The 18,179-nt window shown below is 41.2% G+C and overlaps 1 protein-coding gene across 7 annotated transcripts in view; it reads right to left on the reverse strand.

The window, feature by feature from the left end:
- LOC110505192 (protein diaphanous homolog 2) overlaps window positions 1–17,667 on the reverse strand; it is a 648,044-nt gene extending 630,377 nt beyond the window's left edge. For 6 of the 7 annotated variants that reach the window (XM_021584239.2, XM_021584242.2, XM_036969763.1 and 3 more), the window contains exons 1-2: window positions 17,552–17,667; window positions 16,500–16,876 (exon numbers count right to left, since the gene is read on the reverse strand). In XM_021584239.2, coding sequence (XP_021439914.2) covers window positions 16,500–16,583 — 84 coding nt within the window. In that variant the 5' untranslated portion in view covers window positions 16,584–16,876; window positions 17,552–17,667. The other variant, XM_036969762.1, reaches the window with a different exon arrangement.
- Window positions 17,668–18,179: the final 512 nt, after the last annotated feature.

Raw genomic sequence — 18,179 nt, forward strand, 5'->3', positions numbered from 1 at the left:
TCTTTGCTTGACATCATGGGAAAATCTAAGGAAAAGAGCCAAGACCTCAGAAAAAAAGTGTAGACCTCCAAAAGTCTGGTTCATCCTTGGGAGCAATTTCCAAATGCCTGAAAGTACCACGTTCATCTGTACAGACAATAGTACGCAAGTATAAACACCATGGGACCACGCAGCTGTCATACCGCTCAGGAAGGAGACGTGTTGTATCTCAGAGATTAACGTACTTTGGTGCGAAAAGTGCAAATCGATCCCTGAACAACAGCAAATGACCTTGTGAAGATGCTGGAGGAAACAGGTACAAAAGTATCTATATCCACAGTACAACGAGTGCTATATCAACATAACCTGAAAGGCCGCTCAGCAAGGAAGATGCCACTGCTCCAAAACCTCCATAATAAAGCCAGACTACTGTTTGCAACTGCACATGGGGACAAAGATCATACTTTTTGGAGAAATATCCTCTGGTCTGATTAAACAAAAATAGAACTGTTTGGCCATAATGACCATCATTATGTTTGGAGGGAAAAGGGGGAGGCTTGCAAGTCAAAGAACACCATCCCAACCGTGAAGCACGGGAGTGGCAGCATCATGTTGTGGGGGTGCTTTCCTGCAGGAGGGACTGGTGCACTTCACAAAATAGATGGCATCATGAGGAATGGAAAATTATGTGGATGTATTGAAGCACCCTCTCAAGTTAAAGCTTGGTTGCAAATGGGTCTTCCAAATGGACAATGACCCCAAGCAAAATTCCAAAGTTGTGGCAAAATGGCTTAAGGACAACAAAGTCAAGGTATTGGAGTGGCCATCACAAAGCCCTGACCTCAATCATATAGAAAATATGTGGGCAGAACTGAAAAAAATGTGTGCGAGCAAGCAGGCCTACAAACCTGACTCAGTTACACCAGCTCTGTCAAGAGGAATGGGGCAAAAGTCACCCAACTTATTGTGGGAAGCTTGTGGAAGGCTACCCAAAATGTTTGACACAAGTTAAACAATTTAAAGGCAATGCTACCAAATACTAATTGAGTGTATGTAAACTTCTGACCCACTGGGAATGTGATGAAAGAAAGAAAAGCTTAAATAAATCATTCTCTCTACTATTATTCTGACATTTCACATTCTTAAAATAAAGTGGTGATCCTAACTGACCTAAGACCGTGATTTTTTACTAGGATTAAATGTCAGCAATTGTGGAAAAACTGAGTTTAAATGTACTTGGCTAAGGTGTCCGTAAACTTCCGACTTCAACTGTGTATTGCGATTCTCACTATTTGATAAGTACTGCGATTGGTTACTGTGATTTTACTGCAATTCGATGTTCCAAACATATTGCTCACCACACAGTGCATTCGGAAAATATTCAGACCCCTTTTTTTCACATTTTGTTACGTCACAGCATTATTCCACAATCGATTAAATAAAACATTCTCATCAATCTACACACAATACCGAAAAATAACAAAGTGAAATTCTTGGAAAGGTCCCGGCATACACCTATATATAGAGGCTTTTATATATATATAAAAAAGGTCCCACAGTTGACAGTGCATGTCAGAGCAAGAACGAAGCAATGAGGTTAAAGGAATTTTCCGTAGAGCTCTGAGACAGGATTCTGTCGAGGGACAGGTCTGAGGAAGGGGTACCAAAAAATGTCTGCAGCATTGAAGGTCCCCAAGAACACATTGGCCTTCATTATTCTTAGATGGAAGATGACCAAGGGAAAGATGAACGGAGCAAAGTTCAGAGATCCTTGATGAAAACTTGCTCCAGAGCACTCAGGACCTCAGACTGGGGTGAAGGTTCACCTTCCAACAGGAAGGCCCTATCCACAAAGGCAAGACAACGCAGGAGTAACTTCAGGACAAGTCTCTGAATGTCCTTGACTGGCCCAGCCAGATCCCGGACTTGAACCCAATCGAACATCTCTGGAGAGACTTGAAAATAGCTGTGAAGCAACGCTCCCCAACCAACCTGACAGAGCTTGAGATGATCTGCAGAGAAGAATGAGATGATCTGCAGAGAAGAATGGGAGGATCTCCCCAAATACAGGTGTGCCAAGCTTGTAGTGTCTTACCCAAGAAGACTTGAGGCTGTAATCGCAGCCAAAGGTGCTTTAACAAAGTACTGAGTAAAGGGTCTGAACACTTACGTAAATGTTATATTTCAATTTTAAATTAATTTCTTTATGCTTTGTCATTATGGGGTATTGTGTGCAGATTGGTGAGGAAAAGCAACAATTGAATCCATTTTAGAATAAGGCTATAATGTAACAAAATGTGGAAAAAGTCAAGGGGTCTGAATACTTTCCATATGCACTGTATGTTACTGCAGAGGGACAAGAGAGAGCCATGAGAAAGCAAGTTTTGATCAGTCAAACAAATTGGAGTTTGGTGCAGGTACAACCAACTATTGCAAAAATAATATTGCGATATTGTCAAAACGATATATGGTCAGAAATAATATCCAGAAAATATGTAACTATCTATATTTCCCCCCCATCATTACTTTCAAACATTGTCTCTACAAGTGTGTAAAACATTGCACATTTTTCAAATGGGTTAATTTAACATATTTTAATCAGTTTAACAACAAGGGAACCTCTGTTGAGCTAATCGTCTTTACTTTAGGGGAAACCATCATTTTACTTCTGCACAGTCATTATCGCACGGCAACATATAGCAACAATGCAATTTGGTTTCCTTTAGGGGAAAACATCAATTCACTTCCGCACAGTCATTATCGTATGCCAACACTACAACAATGCAATTTACCACATAACAATTAACCATGCACATCCTCTGGGCTTCTCTGGCTTATTAAAACCTCAACTCTTTCATTGTAATAAATGTTTATTGCCCAACGTTAATTCCTCAAAATAACCCAAATCGAATTAGCCCTCAGCTCCTTCATTATCGAAATAGGATTTTGTTTAGATAAAGGTTAATAAAATTGAAAAGCCCACTACAATTTTGCTGGATTCATGGGTCCATATGAGTATGGAGAATATCACAAATATAACTCATCTGGCAAGAGTTTTTAAATAAAAAAGGACTACAGTCGTGGCCAAACGTTTTGAGAATGACACAAATATAAATTTTCACAAATTCTGCTGCCTCAGTGTCTTTAGATATTTTTGTCAGATGTTACTATGGAATACTGAAGTATAATTACAATAATTTCATAAGTGTCAAAGGCTTTTGTTGACAACTACATGAAGTTGATGCAAAGAGTCAATATTTGCAGTGTTGACCCTTCTTTTTCAAGACCTCTGCAATCCGCCCTGGCATGCTGTCAATTAACTTCTGGGCCACATCCTGACTGATGGCACCCCATTCTTGCATAATACATGCTTGGAGTTTGTCAGAGTTTGTGGGTTTTAATCTGTCCACCCACCTCTTGAGGATTGACCACAAGTTCTCAATGGGATTAAGGTCTGGGTAGTTTCCTGGCCATGGACCCAAAATATTGATGTTTTGTTCCCCGAGCCAATTTTGCCTTATAGCAAGGTGCTCCATCATGCTGGAAAAGACTTTGTTCATCACCAAACTGTTCCTGGATGGTTGTGAGAGGTTGCTCATGGAGGATGTGTTGGTACCATTCTTTATTTCTTTGCTGTGTACTTGTGAGTGAGCCCACTCCCTTAGCTGAGAAGCAACGCCACACATGAATGGTCTCAGGATGCTTTACTGTTGGCATGACACAGGACTGATGGTAGCGCTCACCTCGTCTTCTCTGGACAAGCTTTTTTCCGGATGCCCCAAACAATCAGAAAGGGGATTCAGAGAAAATTACTTTACCCCAGTCCTCAGAAGTCCAATCCCTGTACCTTTTGCAGAATATCAGTCTGTCCCTGATGTTTTTCCTGGAGAGAGGTGGCTTCTTTGCTGCCCTTCTTGACACCAGGCCATCCTCCAAAAGTCTTCGCCCCACTGTGCATTCAAAGGCACTTACACCTGCCTGCTGCCATTCCTTAGCAAGCTCTGTACTGGTGGTGCCCCGATCCCGCAGCTGAATCAACTTTAGGAGACGGTCCTGGCGCTTGCTGGACTTTCTTGGGAGCCCTGAAACCTTCTTCACAACAATTGAACCGCTCTCCTTGAAGTTCTTGATGATCCGATAAATGGTTGATTTAGGTGCAATCTTACTGGGAGCAATATCCTTGCCTGTGAAGCCCTTTTTGTGCAAAGCAATGAGGGCACGTGTTTCCTTGCAGGTAACCATGGATGACAGAGGAAGAACAATAATTCCAAGCACCACCCTCCTTTTGAAGCTTCCAGTCTGTTATTCACACTCAATCAGCATGACAGAGTGATCTCCAGCCTTGTCCTCGTCAACACTCACACCTGTGTTAACGAGAGAATCACTGAGATGATGTCAGCTGGTCCTTTTGTGGCAGGGCTGAAATGCAGTGGAAATGTTTTGGGGGGATTCAGTTAATTTGCATGGCAAAGAGGGACTTTGCAATTAATTGCAATTCATCTGATCACTCTTCATAACATTCTGGAGTATATGCAAATTGCCATCATACAAACTGAGGCAGCAGACTTTGTGAAAATTAATATTTGTGTCGTTCTCAAAACTTTTGGCCACGACTGTACAATAACTACTCAGTTTGCTTTCTTCTGGGCTAAAGGATATAGGGCCAATTTTAATTCCAGATACCGTCCTGCATTAGCAAATCTAAATGGTTTAGTAATGTTGTATTCATAAAGTGTCTCAGAGTAGGAATCAGTTTTGACTTTAAGATCATAATGAAAACAATTACATGGATAGTAAGGGGGGGGGGGAGTCTGATCCTAGGTCAGAGGTTCAATTGGCTTGCTCAAGGTGATACCACTAGGTGGTGTATGACATTTCCACAACTGCATTACATACTATCAATTCACATCTTTCCATGCCAAACATGTAGGCCTAGTTTCAAATATGTTTTTTCTACATATGTTATTTTTACATCATTACGCCATCTGCACATGAAGCACTTCCTGCTCACTCAATGGGGAAAAAAATCCCCATTAAATACGGATGGCATTTTCAGAGTTCATCTAAAAAGCAGCATGGAGACATGCTTACACGGAAATCAGGGTTTTGCTTTAATTACTTGTAATTCATAACCAACAAAGGATAACTAGGAGTGCTTGGTGTTGTTGGCACTAATGACTGTATCGCCATGTGCCGCTACTAACAATTCTTGACAACCTTGTGTCACTGCTCCCGCTCTCCCAGTCTCCTTCATAGCCTCTAGTATTCCAAATGTTCACTTCCACTTCCACTCTGCAATCACAGTTCGTCTGCATTCCTCACTATTGGATTTCCATTCTGGGCGTGGAAAGTGACGAATCCTTCTACCCAGGGACATGTTCACAGAATTGGGTTGAGTGTGAATCCAAAAACCTGCTAGAATGTATGTAGCACTTTCTTCTTAGTTAAACCAAACAGCTTGAACATAGTGGTTCACAGTTTACACATTTAGTTTTGGCCTCACTGGTTTATATGGACACAGCTTATTCAGTAGTAAACAAAACCACAATGCACTGTATGTTGCTAAGGGACCGTCTCTGTTGACAGACTGAAGTACTGACCTAGAGTTCGCTTAACAGTGTGTGTGTGTGTGTGTGTGTGTGTGTATGTGTGTGTGTGTGTGAGTGAAACAGATACAGACTCATTACATGGAAAGGCAGCAGACACCCCAGTATAAAAGTATATATACAGTAATATTGTGGACATATTCATTGAAAACAAGAATTTGTTCTTAACTTACTTGCATAGTTAGTTAAAGTTTAAATAATAAAAGGATCATGCCGAGATTAATCTGAGCACTCCACTGACATTTGCCCTGTTCATAAAATCCATCAGATAATGTTTAGACTGAGGGGCTCCCCCTTTCACTTGTCTCTGTGGTAGATGGGGAAAGAGCAGGGGAGGAATGACTGCCACCACCCTCTCATTGAACCATGGAAGTTCAAGGACGACCGCGGTACTGCTTGCATTATGATTATAATGAATGGAAAAATGGCAATCTTCGTGGTCAATCTTTGTGTAAATAAAACATGTTTTAAAAGACAATCATAGTACCAATAATTGGTTATAAAAACACCAGATGTATGTCCTTGAGCAGATTATTTTAAAATCGCACACAAAACAAGTATTTCTAGCTTCATTTATAATTTAGCTCCTAATTGCAACCTGCAGGACCCCATTTGGCCGTCAACTTGAGTTAAGGCGTCCACATACTTCCCATCTGGAACAGTTTGTGCATCACATGAGGTTGGTGGCATGTTAAATGGGGAGGACAGACTCGTGGTAATGGCTGGAGTGGAATTAGTGGAATGATATCAAACACATAGTTTCTATTTTGAGGAAGTGGATGGCTATGGAGTTTCAAGATGGACAAACAGTACGATTGCCGCTTTTTTCTATTTTTTCGAACGAAGGTCTTTTACGGGAGTATGCGAGCACACTCATTCGGCTCGCCTAACCGAACTCAAGAATGTGGAAGGCGTTACTCAATGAGAGGGGACATCACTGAGCTCAAACTGTGCATGTTATATACCCTTGAGCCGCCATCTTAACCGACTTAATTTGGCTTCAATGCGCTATTGAGTCTTCACATAGGAATAATGGTGTCACGTGATTAGGGCCATCACCGACAAAAACAAACCTTGGTCGACTTAGAGTCATCCTGTTCTTTCGACCAATCAATTGGTCAAAATGTTGAAACTTATTTTTCCATATATAAAACCAACGACATATGCACTGAGCTTGTCTGATGCTTTAAGCAAACTGTTTGATAAAATAATAAAGACACAGATATTACTAAAGAAAGAGCCCGATGGTCACACTGTGTAAAAAAAAAGAAAGATGGCGAGTGCCTGTGTGATTGACGCAGGTCGTCTGACTCTCCTCCCTAATGCAGTGAAAAAGGCACCACAGCACAGCAAGTGTTTATTGCACTGTCCGGCTGTTCCTGTAACATAATTTCATCCATTTAGTTAGCGAAATCCCAAATTTGCTTAGAAAAAACATTCTGTAATCCCTCAACCCTTGCTCTCTTTACGTGAAACATGTAAGCATTGCATGCATGTGAACAATAGGGACTGACCTATGACCTATCATAATCACAATTGCGAGTCTCATAGGAAAGGTTCTGAATGCTTTGGAAATAAAGTATTTCAGTTTTAGAATCATTTTAAAATAAGTCTGTAATGTAACAAAATGTGGAAAAAGGGAAGGGGTCTGAATACTTTCTGAATGCACTGTATATACAGTACCAGTCAAACATTTGGACACCTACTCATTCAAGGGTTTTTCTTTATTTGTACTATTTTCTACATTGTTGATTAATAGTGAAGACATCAAAACTATGAAATAACACATAGTAACTCAAAAATGTTAAACAAATCCAAATATATTTTATATTTGAGATTCTTCAAAGTAGCCACCCATTGCCTTGATGACAGCTTTGCACACTCTTGGAAATTCTCTTAACCAGCTTCATGAGATAGTTACCTGGAATTTCAATTAACATGTGTCTTGTTAAAAGTTCATTTGTGGAATGTATTTCCTTCTTAATGCATTTGAGCCAATCAGTTGTGTTGTGACAAGTTAGGGGTGGTATACAGAAGTCAATATTATGGCAAGAACAGCTCAAATAAGCAAAGAGAAATGACAGTCCATTATTACTTTAAGACATGAAGGTCAGTCAAAACGGAAAATGTCAAGAACTTTGAAAGTTTCTTCAAGCGCAATCGTAAAAACTATCAAGCGCTATGACAAAACTGGCTCTCATGAGGACCGCCACAGGAAAGGAAGACCCAGAGATGCCTCTGCTGCAGAGGATAAGTTCATTAGAGTTAACTGCACCTCAGGTTGCAGCTCAAATAAATGCTTCACAGAATTCAAGTAACAGACACATCTCAACAACTGTTCAGAGGAGACTCAGGCCTTCATGGTCAAATTGATGCAAAGAAACCACTACTAAAGGACACCAATAATAAGAAGAGACTTGTTTGGGCCAAGAAACACAAGCAATGGACATTGGACTGGTGGAAGGTGGTATTTTGGTCTGATGAGTCCAAATTTGAGATTTTTGGTTCTAACCGCCGTGTCTTTGTGAGACGTAGAGTAGGTGAATGGATGATCTCCGCATGTGTGGTTCTCACAGTGAAGCATGGAGGAGGTGGTGTGATGGTGCTTTGCTGGTGACACTTTCTGTGATTTATTTAGAATTCAAGGCACACTTAACCAGCATGGCTACCACAGCATTCTGCAGCGATACGCCATCCCATCTGGTTTGCAACTATCATTTGTTTTTCAGAAAGACAACGGCCCAACACACCTCCAGGCTGTGTAAGGGCTATATGAGATGGTTTGTGATGAGTTGGACCGCAGAGTGAAGGAAAAGTAGCCAACAAGTGCTCAGCATATATGGGAACTGCTTCAAGACTATTGGAAAATCATTCCAGGTGAAGCTGGTTGAGAGAATCCCAAGAGTGTGCAAAGCTGGCATCAAGGCAAAGGGTGGCTATTTTGAAGAATCTAAAATATATTTTGATTTGTTTAACACTTTTTTTGGTTACTATATGATTTTGTATGTGTTATTTCATAGTTGTCTATGTGTTATTTCATGATGTCTTAACTATTATTCTACAATGCAGAAAGTAGTACAAATAAAGAAAAAACCTTGAATGAGTAGGTGTTCTAAAACTTTTGACCGGTAGTGTATATTTGCCTTTAAAGTTGGAGCACATCGACTGGTATTTTCATCACTGGATAAAAAGCTTTTTTTTTTTTTTTTAACCCAGACAAATTGGCCAGCAACCTATTTATTTATTTTTGGGGCCAAATAGGGCAAATGGAAACCCTGGGCCACAGCTAGATAACTACTTAGCAAGATACCGAAGAAGAAATGTAATTCACCCTCCATAAACCCAATCCCGACAGTGCCTATTTCATATCCAAATGTTTAGCTAGCTAGCTAACGTTTACATATATTCACTAGCAAGCACAACATAGCTACTTAGCTAGATAGTGCAGTGTCCTTAGCTAGCTAGATAACTTGGCAGCTAACACAGGCAGTTATTTCATGTAAACTAGCTAATCCACTGTGATATAATTATATCAATACTAACTAAAGTGGTTAACTAGCGTAAAGGAAGTATTTAGTGTTTTGTGCATTGTGTCTGTGCACTTAGCTAGCTACCATCCCATAGCCAACATTGCATATGAAGTCTGACTGGTTCATCCGTGGATGTACGGAGAAAATGCCTTTGCCATTTTAAAAGTAGAAATGGTTCGTTCGTCACTACCGGATCGTCATGCAGCAGGTACCGCTTTTGTTGTAGCAAGATAAGGGACGGCCTCCCACTGTGATAAGTAACTATCAGCAGTTTCTCGGTGTGTTTCATGCTTTAGTCTCTTTTCGTATTATTTTTAACCTTTATTTAACTAGGCAAGTCAGTTGAGAACAAATTCTTATTTTCATTGACGGCCTAGGAACAGTGGGTTAACTGCCTTGTTCAGGGGCTGAACGACCTATTTTTACCTTGTCAGCTCAGGGATTCGATCTTGCAACCATTAATTTACTAGTCCAATGCTCTAACCACTAGGCTACCTGCCGCCCCACCTCAACATCAAGACATTGAAGTCATGTGGAAAGAACTGACTATTTACCGACTCATTTGGGAGTTTACTAGAGTTGGGGGGGTCCTTGCCAATGTACTGTATCGTGATAAAATGTAATCATGAGGTCCCTGACAATACCCAGCCCTAGTAATTTACACCACGTCAAGGTTGAAGAATGAGATTTATACTTCTTTATTCTTCTAATTGCCAAGAACAGGCCTGTATAAATATCTGACAGGGTGATGTCAGATCAGATGGAGCCGTTTCTTCCACAGCCAGCGTGACTAAAGCATTCTTCACAACTTCCTCTCTCCCACTTCCTGAGTGGCATGAAAAACTCACATGGTTTATTTCCTGTTGTTCTCTTCTCACACAGACCCTCTATCTCCACAATTGAGGACCAGGCCACCAGGGACACCATACAAAATCACAAAATGACATAGAATAATTTATATCTGATATTGCTATCTACCTCTATCAGCCAAATTAGTTTTACCACAACAGTAACACCACAGCACCACTGAGTCATTGAAATGTAGGCATCCACTACTATTGATATGGTAGGCTTCTGTATACAGTAGACCTTGTACTGTTGTGTTGTATCACTCTTTGGTGGCCATGGCATGTTAGCATATTAGCCGTGTTTGAACTAGGCCTATTCTTTCTTTCAGTATTTTTTTATGGAAGTATAACACCCCACCTTCACACATGTAGCTGTGACCTGATGTGCACCCTAAAGCCCCTAAAAACGTGCCAAAATTGGAATCACTGAGGTATAACAATCCCTTCCTCTCTGTGTGTGTGTGTGTGTGTGTGTGTGTGTGTGTTGAACTCTGTGTGACCTTTGAGATACTGATCTACACTAATCCTTTTGCTATAGCTAAAAGAGAGCATTGGCGAAAAGGACTATGGCATTCTAGGAATTTGGCAGTCATACGCCTATACTGTCACCTGATCATATGAAAGTTCACATGAGGTACGCTAGTGTGGTTACAATGTAAGATGTCGTTTACTTGATGTTGTTTACTTGGCAAGAAGACAAATTTTACACCTACATCATGGATTTCCATCTTCAGCCTGAGAAACTTTAGCTAGTAGTCCCAACAGAATTCCAGAACATGAACGGAAACCATGTAACCACAACAGTGAAAATAATATAGGATATCTCCCCTGAGAAATGTAATCTCATCCAAAATATTTCATTTAGGCAAAAGATACACTATTTTGTTCTCCAATGCTATGAGCAACCATTAACATTGTGAATCAAGGGGTCCAGTAACCCTCCACAATGACAGTCTATTATTCCACCCTACTGTATAATCTCTTATGTCACTTGTCTATTTATCATATAAACCTTGGCATGGAATCTAGCTAGGGTATTTATGCAATAAGTTAGGACATACATTCATACACATTTTATTTGTGCAAGTCTAATCATTAATATAATCTATATGACATATGGACTAGGCCAGTGTTTCCAAATCCAATCCTCGCATACACCCAACAGCACACATTTTTTTAACATTTCTAATTCACATGCATATAAATTACACACTTGTAAATGTGAAATAGGATTAAGACTGGAGTTGGCAAACACTGGGCTAGGCTACAGTTTGAATTTGACAAATCAACCAACTCCAAATTTGGAGGAGATTAAGTTTTTTTTTTATATTTTCCCTGTATTGTACAATCATGTCATCAGTCATACCACCTAAATTGCTTCACACATGAAGTCAGAGAGCAGTCACAAAACGTGTCAGTATCTCAATGTCAACATTATTATTATGCTGACATGCTTTGAGAGCAGCTCTATTCAAATATATGTATGACTACTACACACTGAAATGTAGAGTAAATAAGCTTTTCTGCCTCTCAGTTAATTAAAATTGGCCTTAAATTGGTTTTCACGTATGTTAACTGAATCAAAATCTTTATTTGAGATTCACTTACATTAAACGAGTTGAAATACAGCTTAGCATTTACTCCGTTTCATTATTAAAACAATATAACCCACATAATCCTCCAGTTGTCAAGGGATCTTGGGGTACATATGGTGGCACACTTCGCTCTCTCTCGCTCTCTCTCTCTCTCTCTCTGAGGTCACAATTTACTTTGGAATGCAGAGGAGGGGGCTCTAGGTCTGGATAACCGGATCTCCTGAATACCTTCAAAATGACTTCACTCCTTCTGTTCATTCCGTTAGAAGTCAAAGGTGCTTGGCGGTTATACTTTGATAACTGCAAACATGGGGCAACCAAAAATGACTCATTCATGACATTTGTGACAGACAACCTGATAAAAGTGGCCTTAACCTTAAAATCATCTGAGGTGTTATCCTGATGTCCTTGGCTGTTATTTTGTGTCCACATCACAAACCAGAGCCCAGATAGTGTTGTTGTGACGTTATCCTGCCGGTGACTCAATAAAACAAACACAGCTTTCAAATGTTTGTCTCCTCACCAGAGTTTCAACAGGTCAGACTGAGCCTTTCGCTGAAGTTTAAAGGATACCCACGCTAAAGGGAATCATACTGCCCTGCCACCACAACTCTCAGTGGCGCTGCTTTGAAATGACAACCTCCACCTCTAATCCACCTTAAAACACAGACTCATCACTATCCCTAAATTCTGGCCTCGATCCACACACATTCCCACTGATCACAGACAATCTCTGAATCTCTTTCTCTGGAAGAAATCAAGGGTGGCAAAGTCAGGGAAAGTGTTGGGAAATATTTTGGCGTGTATATAAGCCTGCGTGCATTAGGCATGCATGTGCAAAGAGGGGAGAAAAAAAGGAGGGAAAAACTAAAAGTCAGATCAAGGCTCCACCCAGGGATGAATGATGACTTCCTCCCTCCACTCTCAGGCCATCTGGGTTAGCAAGAGCCCGAGCACGGGCCTGCATCTCTTTGCCTTGGCTGCACTGTTGAGGATTAGGCAACACTAGTGAACATGCCTGAGACCTCTTAAGGATTGTGTAGCGCGCAGTGAGCTCACCGAATGAGAGTCCTGGGATGACATCAGCATTCAGCAAGGCAGTAGTGAGGCAGCACCTAAGAACACTAAAGACCAGACTGTGGTGTCAACGAATGGAAGGCAGTGGCTGGGAAGGCAGTGGCTGGGCAACTGGAGGACATTTAAGAGTTACATGGTGGTGTTGTAACGCTCTACATTTCCACAACATTTAAATACCACATGAACTGCACCCTCTCGGGAGACCATGGGGGTTCTAGTCCTACTATGTCATTACAGTCTACAAAACACAGGGGTTTTCTGCTGGCTAGAAATCACAGCCATTCTATTTACGTTAGTTAACCCTGCTGGAACACATACCAGAGATTACAAGTTTTGTGCCTCCAGCATTGCACCCCATTCCAACCCCTCCCCACTGCCTGCAACCCAAGAGCAAGAGGAATTATTTATTTGTTTTGTTAGTACTTCTCGTCACGGTCATTCTTGGGCTGGGAATTGCTAGAGACCTCGCGATACAATATCACAATACTTAGGTGCCAATACGATATGTATTGCGATTTGATACTGTGATTTTATTGCGATTCGATGATTCGAACATATTCGAACATATTGCTCACCAGCAGAGGGACGAGAGAGAGCCATGAGAAAAAAAAAAGTGCTGAAAACAAATTGGCACCCTATTTTTAAAAAAATATGGAAAACTCGCTATGAAGAAAAAATATGGGAGTTTTGGTACAGGTACAGCCAACTAGTGCAAAAAGAATATTGCAATTTTGTCAAAGCGATGCAATACAATAATATCATCAAAAAGAATATCCCGATATGCATTTATTTATTATACACAGAGCTCTGTGTGGCTGCTCCTCTGGTCTAGAGTCTTAGCTTGAGGCAACGAGAGGTTTGACAGAAGAGTCCTGCCCATCGCAGTCAGGACATAGTTGAGTAAAAATTGGAAGGACATATTTGGTAAACAAAGTCATAAAGTCGGCCAGATAGCCATCCTGCTCTTTAATTTTAGGCTAAACGGATAATCTTCTTTACCTTAGTGGTGGCCAAGGTTAGGGCATTGTCCTGGATAACTCATCATCTCTCTTGATCCACAGATTAACTGAATGAACTCGCTGTCATACTAGACTTAACTACTTAACATGCTGGCCTTGTACAGGAACCCTTCCCAGGTTACACTATAGTAAGTCAGTGATAGGAAATGGAGCAGTGTCAAGACATGTGATCAGCTCAACTGTATGACTACATCCTGGTTGAGCAGAGGAGGCAACTTTGCCTTCTTTGACTTTTGCTCAAGGAGCTTACAAACAGCAGGGCAAGAACAGTCCACTGTACCGCAGTTGATTGACAACTCTGGTGGAACAGAAAGCCCTGTGGCGGCAAGTGGCAAAAGCTTAACTTTTTTCGATTCAAGCGGCAGAGGCAAATATGCGGCTGTGTTCCCATGTAGAATTTCCACTTTCCCTCCCTTTGCGTTTCTGCCGCTGTTTGTAACCTGCTTCTTTTACAGCCCATCTTTCCAACCAGTTTTAGTTTCCCACAGGGTGAGTGGAGTGGTCATTATGATGACCACACTGGAGAGAGACCACATCCCTTCAGTGTTGTAATTAAGACATGGGAAGAGTCCACCTTAAAAATAATCCTGAGATGGTGACTAATTTATAACTGAACATGGTTTATTTTGGGGAAAATTTTGTTGAAGTTAATTCAGTCAAAGTAGTTTGTGAAATACGAATAATGATGTATACCCCACTTAAATTTCAGGCAAGAGATGAGGTGCTGGGCCTTCCGGGTGGCGCAGTGGTTAAGGGTGCTGTACTGCAGCGCCAGCTGTGCCATCAGAGACCCTGGGTTCGCGCCCAGGCTCTGTCGTAACCGGCCACGACGGGGAGGTCCGTTGGGCGACGCACAATTGGCCTAGCGTCGTCCGGGTTAGGGAGGGCTTGGTCGGTAGGGATGTCCTTGTCTCATCGCACACCAGCGACTCCTGTGGCCGGCCGGGCGCAGTGCGCGCTTAACCGAGGTTGCCAGGTGCACGGCTTCCGGGTTGGATGCGCGCTGTGTTAAGAAGCAGTGCGGCTAGGTTGGGTTGTGTATCGGAGGACGCATGACTTTCATTTCAACCTTTGTCTCTCCTGAGCCCGTACGGGAGTTGTAGCGATGAGGCGATGAGTAGCTAGTAGCTACTACAACAATTGGACACTACGAAATTGGGGAGAAAAAGGGGTAAAATAAAAAATAAAAAAGAGATGAGGTGCTCTGGGCAGTAATAGCTCAATAGAGATCACAACTATACACCTCCTATATCAACCACTTAGTGGACAATTTATTACACCATCAGGTTCGCTCCTACAGGCTGGCTTGCAAGCCAGAAACGGACGGCATCCTGGGCTCACACACAACAGTGTCTAGGATTTACAGAGTGCGACAAACAGTGCGACAAACAAAAAACATCCAGTCCTGTGGCCAAAAACAGTTAGTTGATGAGAGGTCGAAGGAGAATGGCAAGAATCGTGCAAACTAACAGGCAGGCAAAAACAGGTAAATAACGACGCAGTGCAGAACGGCATATCGGAATGCACAGACGACCACACCGGGTCCCACTCCTATCAGCTAAAAACAAAAAAGAAGCAGCTCCAGTGAGCCCCCGATCAACAACACTGGGAAATTGAGGAGTGGAAAAACATTGCCTGGTCCGATGAATCCTGGTTCCTGTAATGGTGTGGGGAATGTTTTCCTGGCACACGTTAGGTCCCTTGAGCAATGTTTCCATGCCCCAAAGAATTCAGGCTGTTCTGGAGGCAAAGGGGTGTCCAACCCAGTACTAAATGGGTGTACCTAATAAACTGGCTGGACACTGAGTGTATATCAACCAGTGTAGGGGTAACTAAACAACGCTAGACACTGTATCAGACTAGGCCGATAGGGAGACTCCACAGCTGAATTGAAGGGGTAACTAAACAACGCTAGACACTGTATCAGACTAGGCCGATAGGGAGACTCCACAGCTGAATTGAAGAATGAAATAAAGTCTGTTAGATACAAGCTATCAGTTATTATCAACAAGTAACTTAGCTGCCTAGCCTATGCACTGTTGCTTGGTGGTTGTTCATGTCATAGTGCTGATAATACCGTTTAGTTTGGTTCAGGTTTTATCTATAATGCTGACACTCATGCGCAGCACAAAAGACTGCTCTGCAAACCACAAGGACTTGTTCTGCCCTCATGGTCAGCAAGTTGCTGACCTTTCCACTTAAACCGTCTCTGCAAAATGAATGCTTTGAGGTTCAAACTATCAACTGTAATGGAGACCATATCAAAGGCCTCACCTGGTACTTGTAGGAAAGACTTAGATCAAAAAGCATAGGGTTTTCAAAAGTAACTTAAGTGAAATACGAGCAGCCATCTAGGCTAAAATATGACTATTACATTAAATAGTAATACGATTCCCATTTGGGGCTACCAGCCCATCAATATATATTTTTAAGCGTGTCTTGCACCACAGGGACGCAGTGCATGACATGTGATATAGTCAACTCCCCAGGGTTACTAGCGTGAGCAGTGGGGTTGGTTCATAAACTGTTGTGATGGATTGACTTTAACACACGGGCATACAATTAAGGTGACTGATTAAAAAGGTCTAATGCAAAACAGTAAATGGGGCATGCACATAAATTCCTTTGCATGGCTTTCAACACCCGAACTTATGAGTTGTAAAACTGATTCACTCATAACTAGCATGCGAAAACTATGTAACAATTTACGTAACTTAGTCAAAATGACATTATATTGCAATGGGAAGTCTGTATATCAGTTAACCCTTGAATGTCAAATAACAGGACACAGTTCAGATTAACTTTTCAAAGGAAGTTGGCTCAAAAAAACTCTGAAAATACCTACCAGTTTTTTGTTTTTACTTTCATCCTCTTTTTCTTTCTTTTTATTAGGTTTATTAGGATCCTCTCCACCACTTGCTTGATCCATTTTGAGATTTAGTTCCTGTACAGACTTCAGAAGACTCCTCAAAAGTAAACTCCACCACTCTTGTGAACACTTTCAAAAATACCAGTTAGGTTTCCTCAAAGCCCATGCCATTCAAGTTGGCTTCAAATAAAAATGTTGGTAAATGTATTCCAAAGTTTGTTCTTATAATTGTATCCAGCTGAGAAGTAAAACACTTTTGCTTGACGAAGAAAGGTGTGGCAGGGTAGCCCTGTTTCCATCCAGATGTCCCTTTATCACAGTAGCAACGGTCTCAGTCCAAACCGCAGAGAAATCTGGCGCAAAAAGAACAAATTATATTTTAGAATGTCAATGGCAATCGTTCTCACCTGTGGTGCACAAATGTTTATCTAAAATCACTGTACCGCTCCATGTTGACACCTGCTTTAAGGAATAACCTACTTATTATGCAGGTACCTTTGCTGTGAATAGCGTACATCGTAATACCGTACATCAATGTGTTAAAAACAGCCAGTCAACGGTTTGTTTTAAGAAGAAACAAGATGTTGCCATTTGCTTGCGTGGAATACAGTTAAATAAATGCATTATATTACATTACATTACACAAAACAAACTTAGTAGCTGACTATGTAGCATGGATATTAACAATGTAACAACCTAATAGAAATGTAGCAGTGTTACCATGATTATATGGAGAGTTTACACTGTCAAGACACATTGTAAACATGCAACATTACTGCCAACAAATCCAAAATATTAATGAAATGTATTTGAAATATCAAACATTTTATAGGATAGGAAAACCACCGTTGCTGCCTAAGCGCTTACTTTAGAAATGCCTTACAAAACGGGGAGCAAATAAATTTTATTTGACCTGAATAGCTCCAATAAACTTAATTGACTTGCTGCAGTCGCTTAAAATATGTAAACAATGTAACAATTAAATAAATCTGTCAAAGACAACTCACAAAATATCATCCCAAGCTTACCATTTCAACCAAACATGAGAGCCAGGCCCACTGTAGTTCTGCTCACCGAACATTCCGATTCGCCCACGGGCCATGCGAGGAAGCAAGGATTCCGTCAGCCATTGGTCACATCAGCGATCACTCGAGAGGTCGCGGTTGCTGGCGTCAACGAGGAGGAGACTATTGTTGAAATTGAGAGGTCAGACTGATTTCACAGCGACTGGATAGTGTTTAAATCATACAAGGCTCGCAGCGGACATAAGGAAATCCAGCAAGCGAGCGTGTACGTTTCTGTTCATCGTGGCATGTTTGTGAGAGACGGATAGCGCGAAAGCGCGAACCGAACACAATAGGTTGCTTATATTTGATATAGCTAAACTACAAATGGAGGAAAACTATGAAATAATATTTTAGACTGATCCAATAGAAATCAAACTCTACTCCACTAACTCAATTTTTTGTAACCTAATTTGGGATCACAACTATAGCTGGATTTGCATGTTTGAATACATGAGATATTTCATATTTAAAAGTCTGATGACAGTCAGACTTATTTTGTCCCATGACAGGAAATTTTTAAGTATCGCGATCATGCATGGTCTGCCTTACAGGAATACAGTTACTGGAGCAGAAAACTGTCCCCCACAGG

Source organism: Oncorhynchus mykiss, chromosome 31, assembly GCF_013265735.2.
Source record: "Oncorhynchus mykiss isolate Arlee chromosome 31, USDA_OmykA_1.1, whole genome shotgun sequence".
Taxonomy (NCBI): Eukaryota; Metazoa; Chordata; class Actinopteri; order Salmoniformes; family Salmonidae; genus Oncorhynchus; species Oncorhynchus mykiss.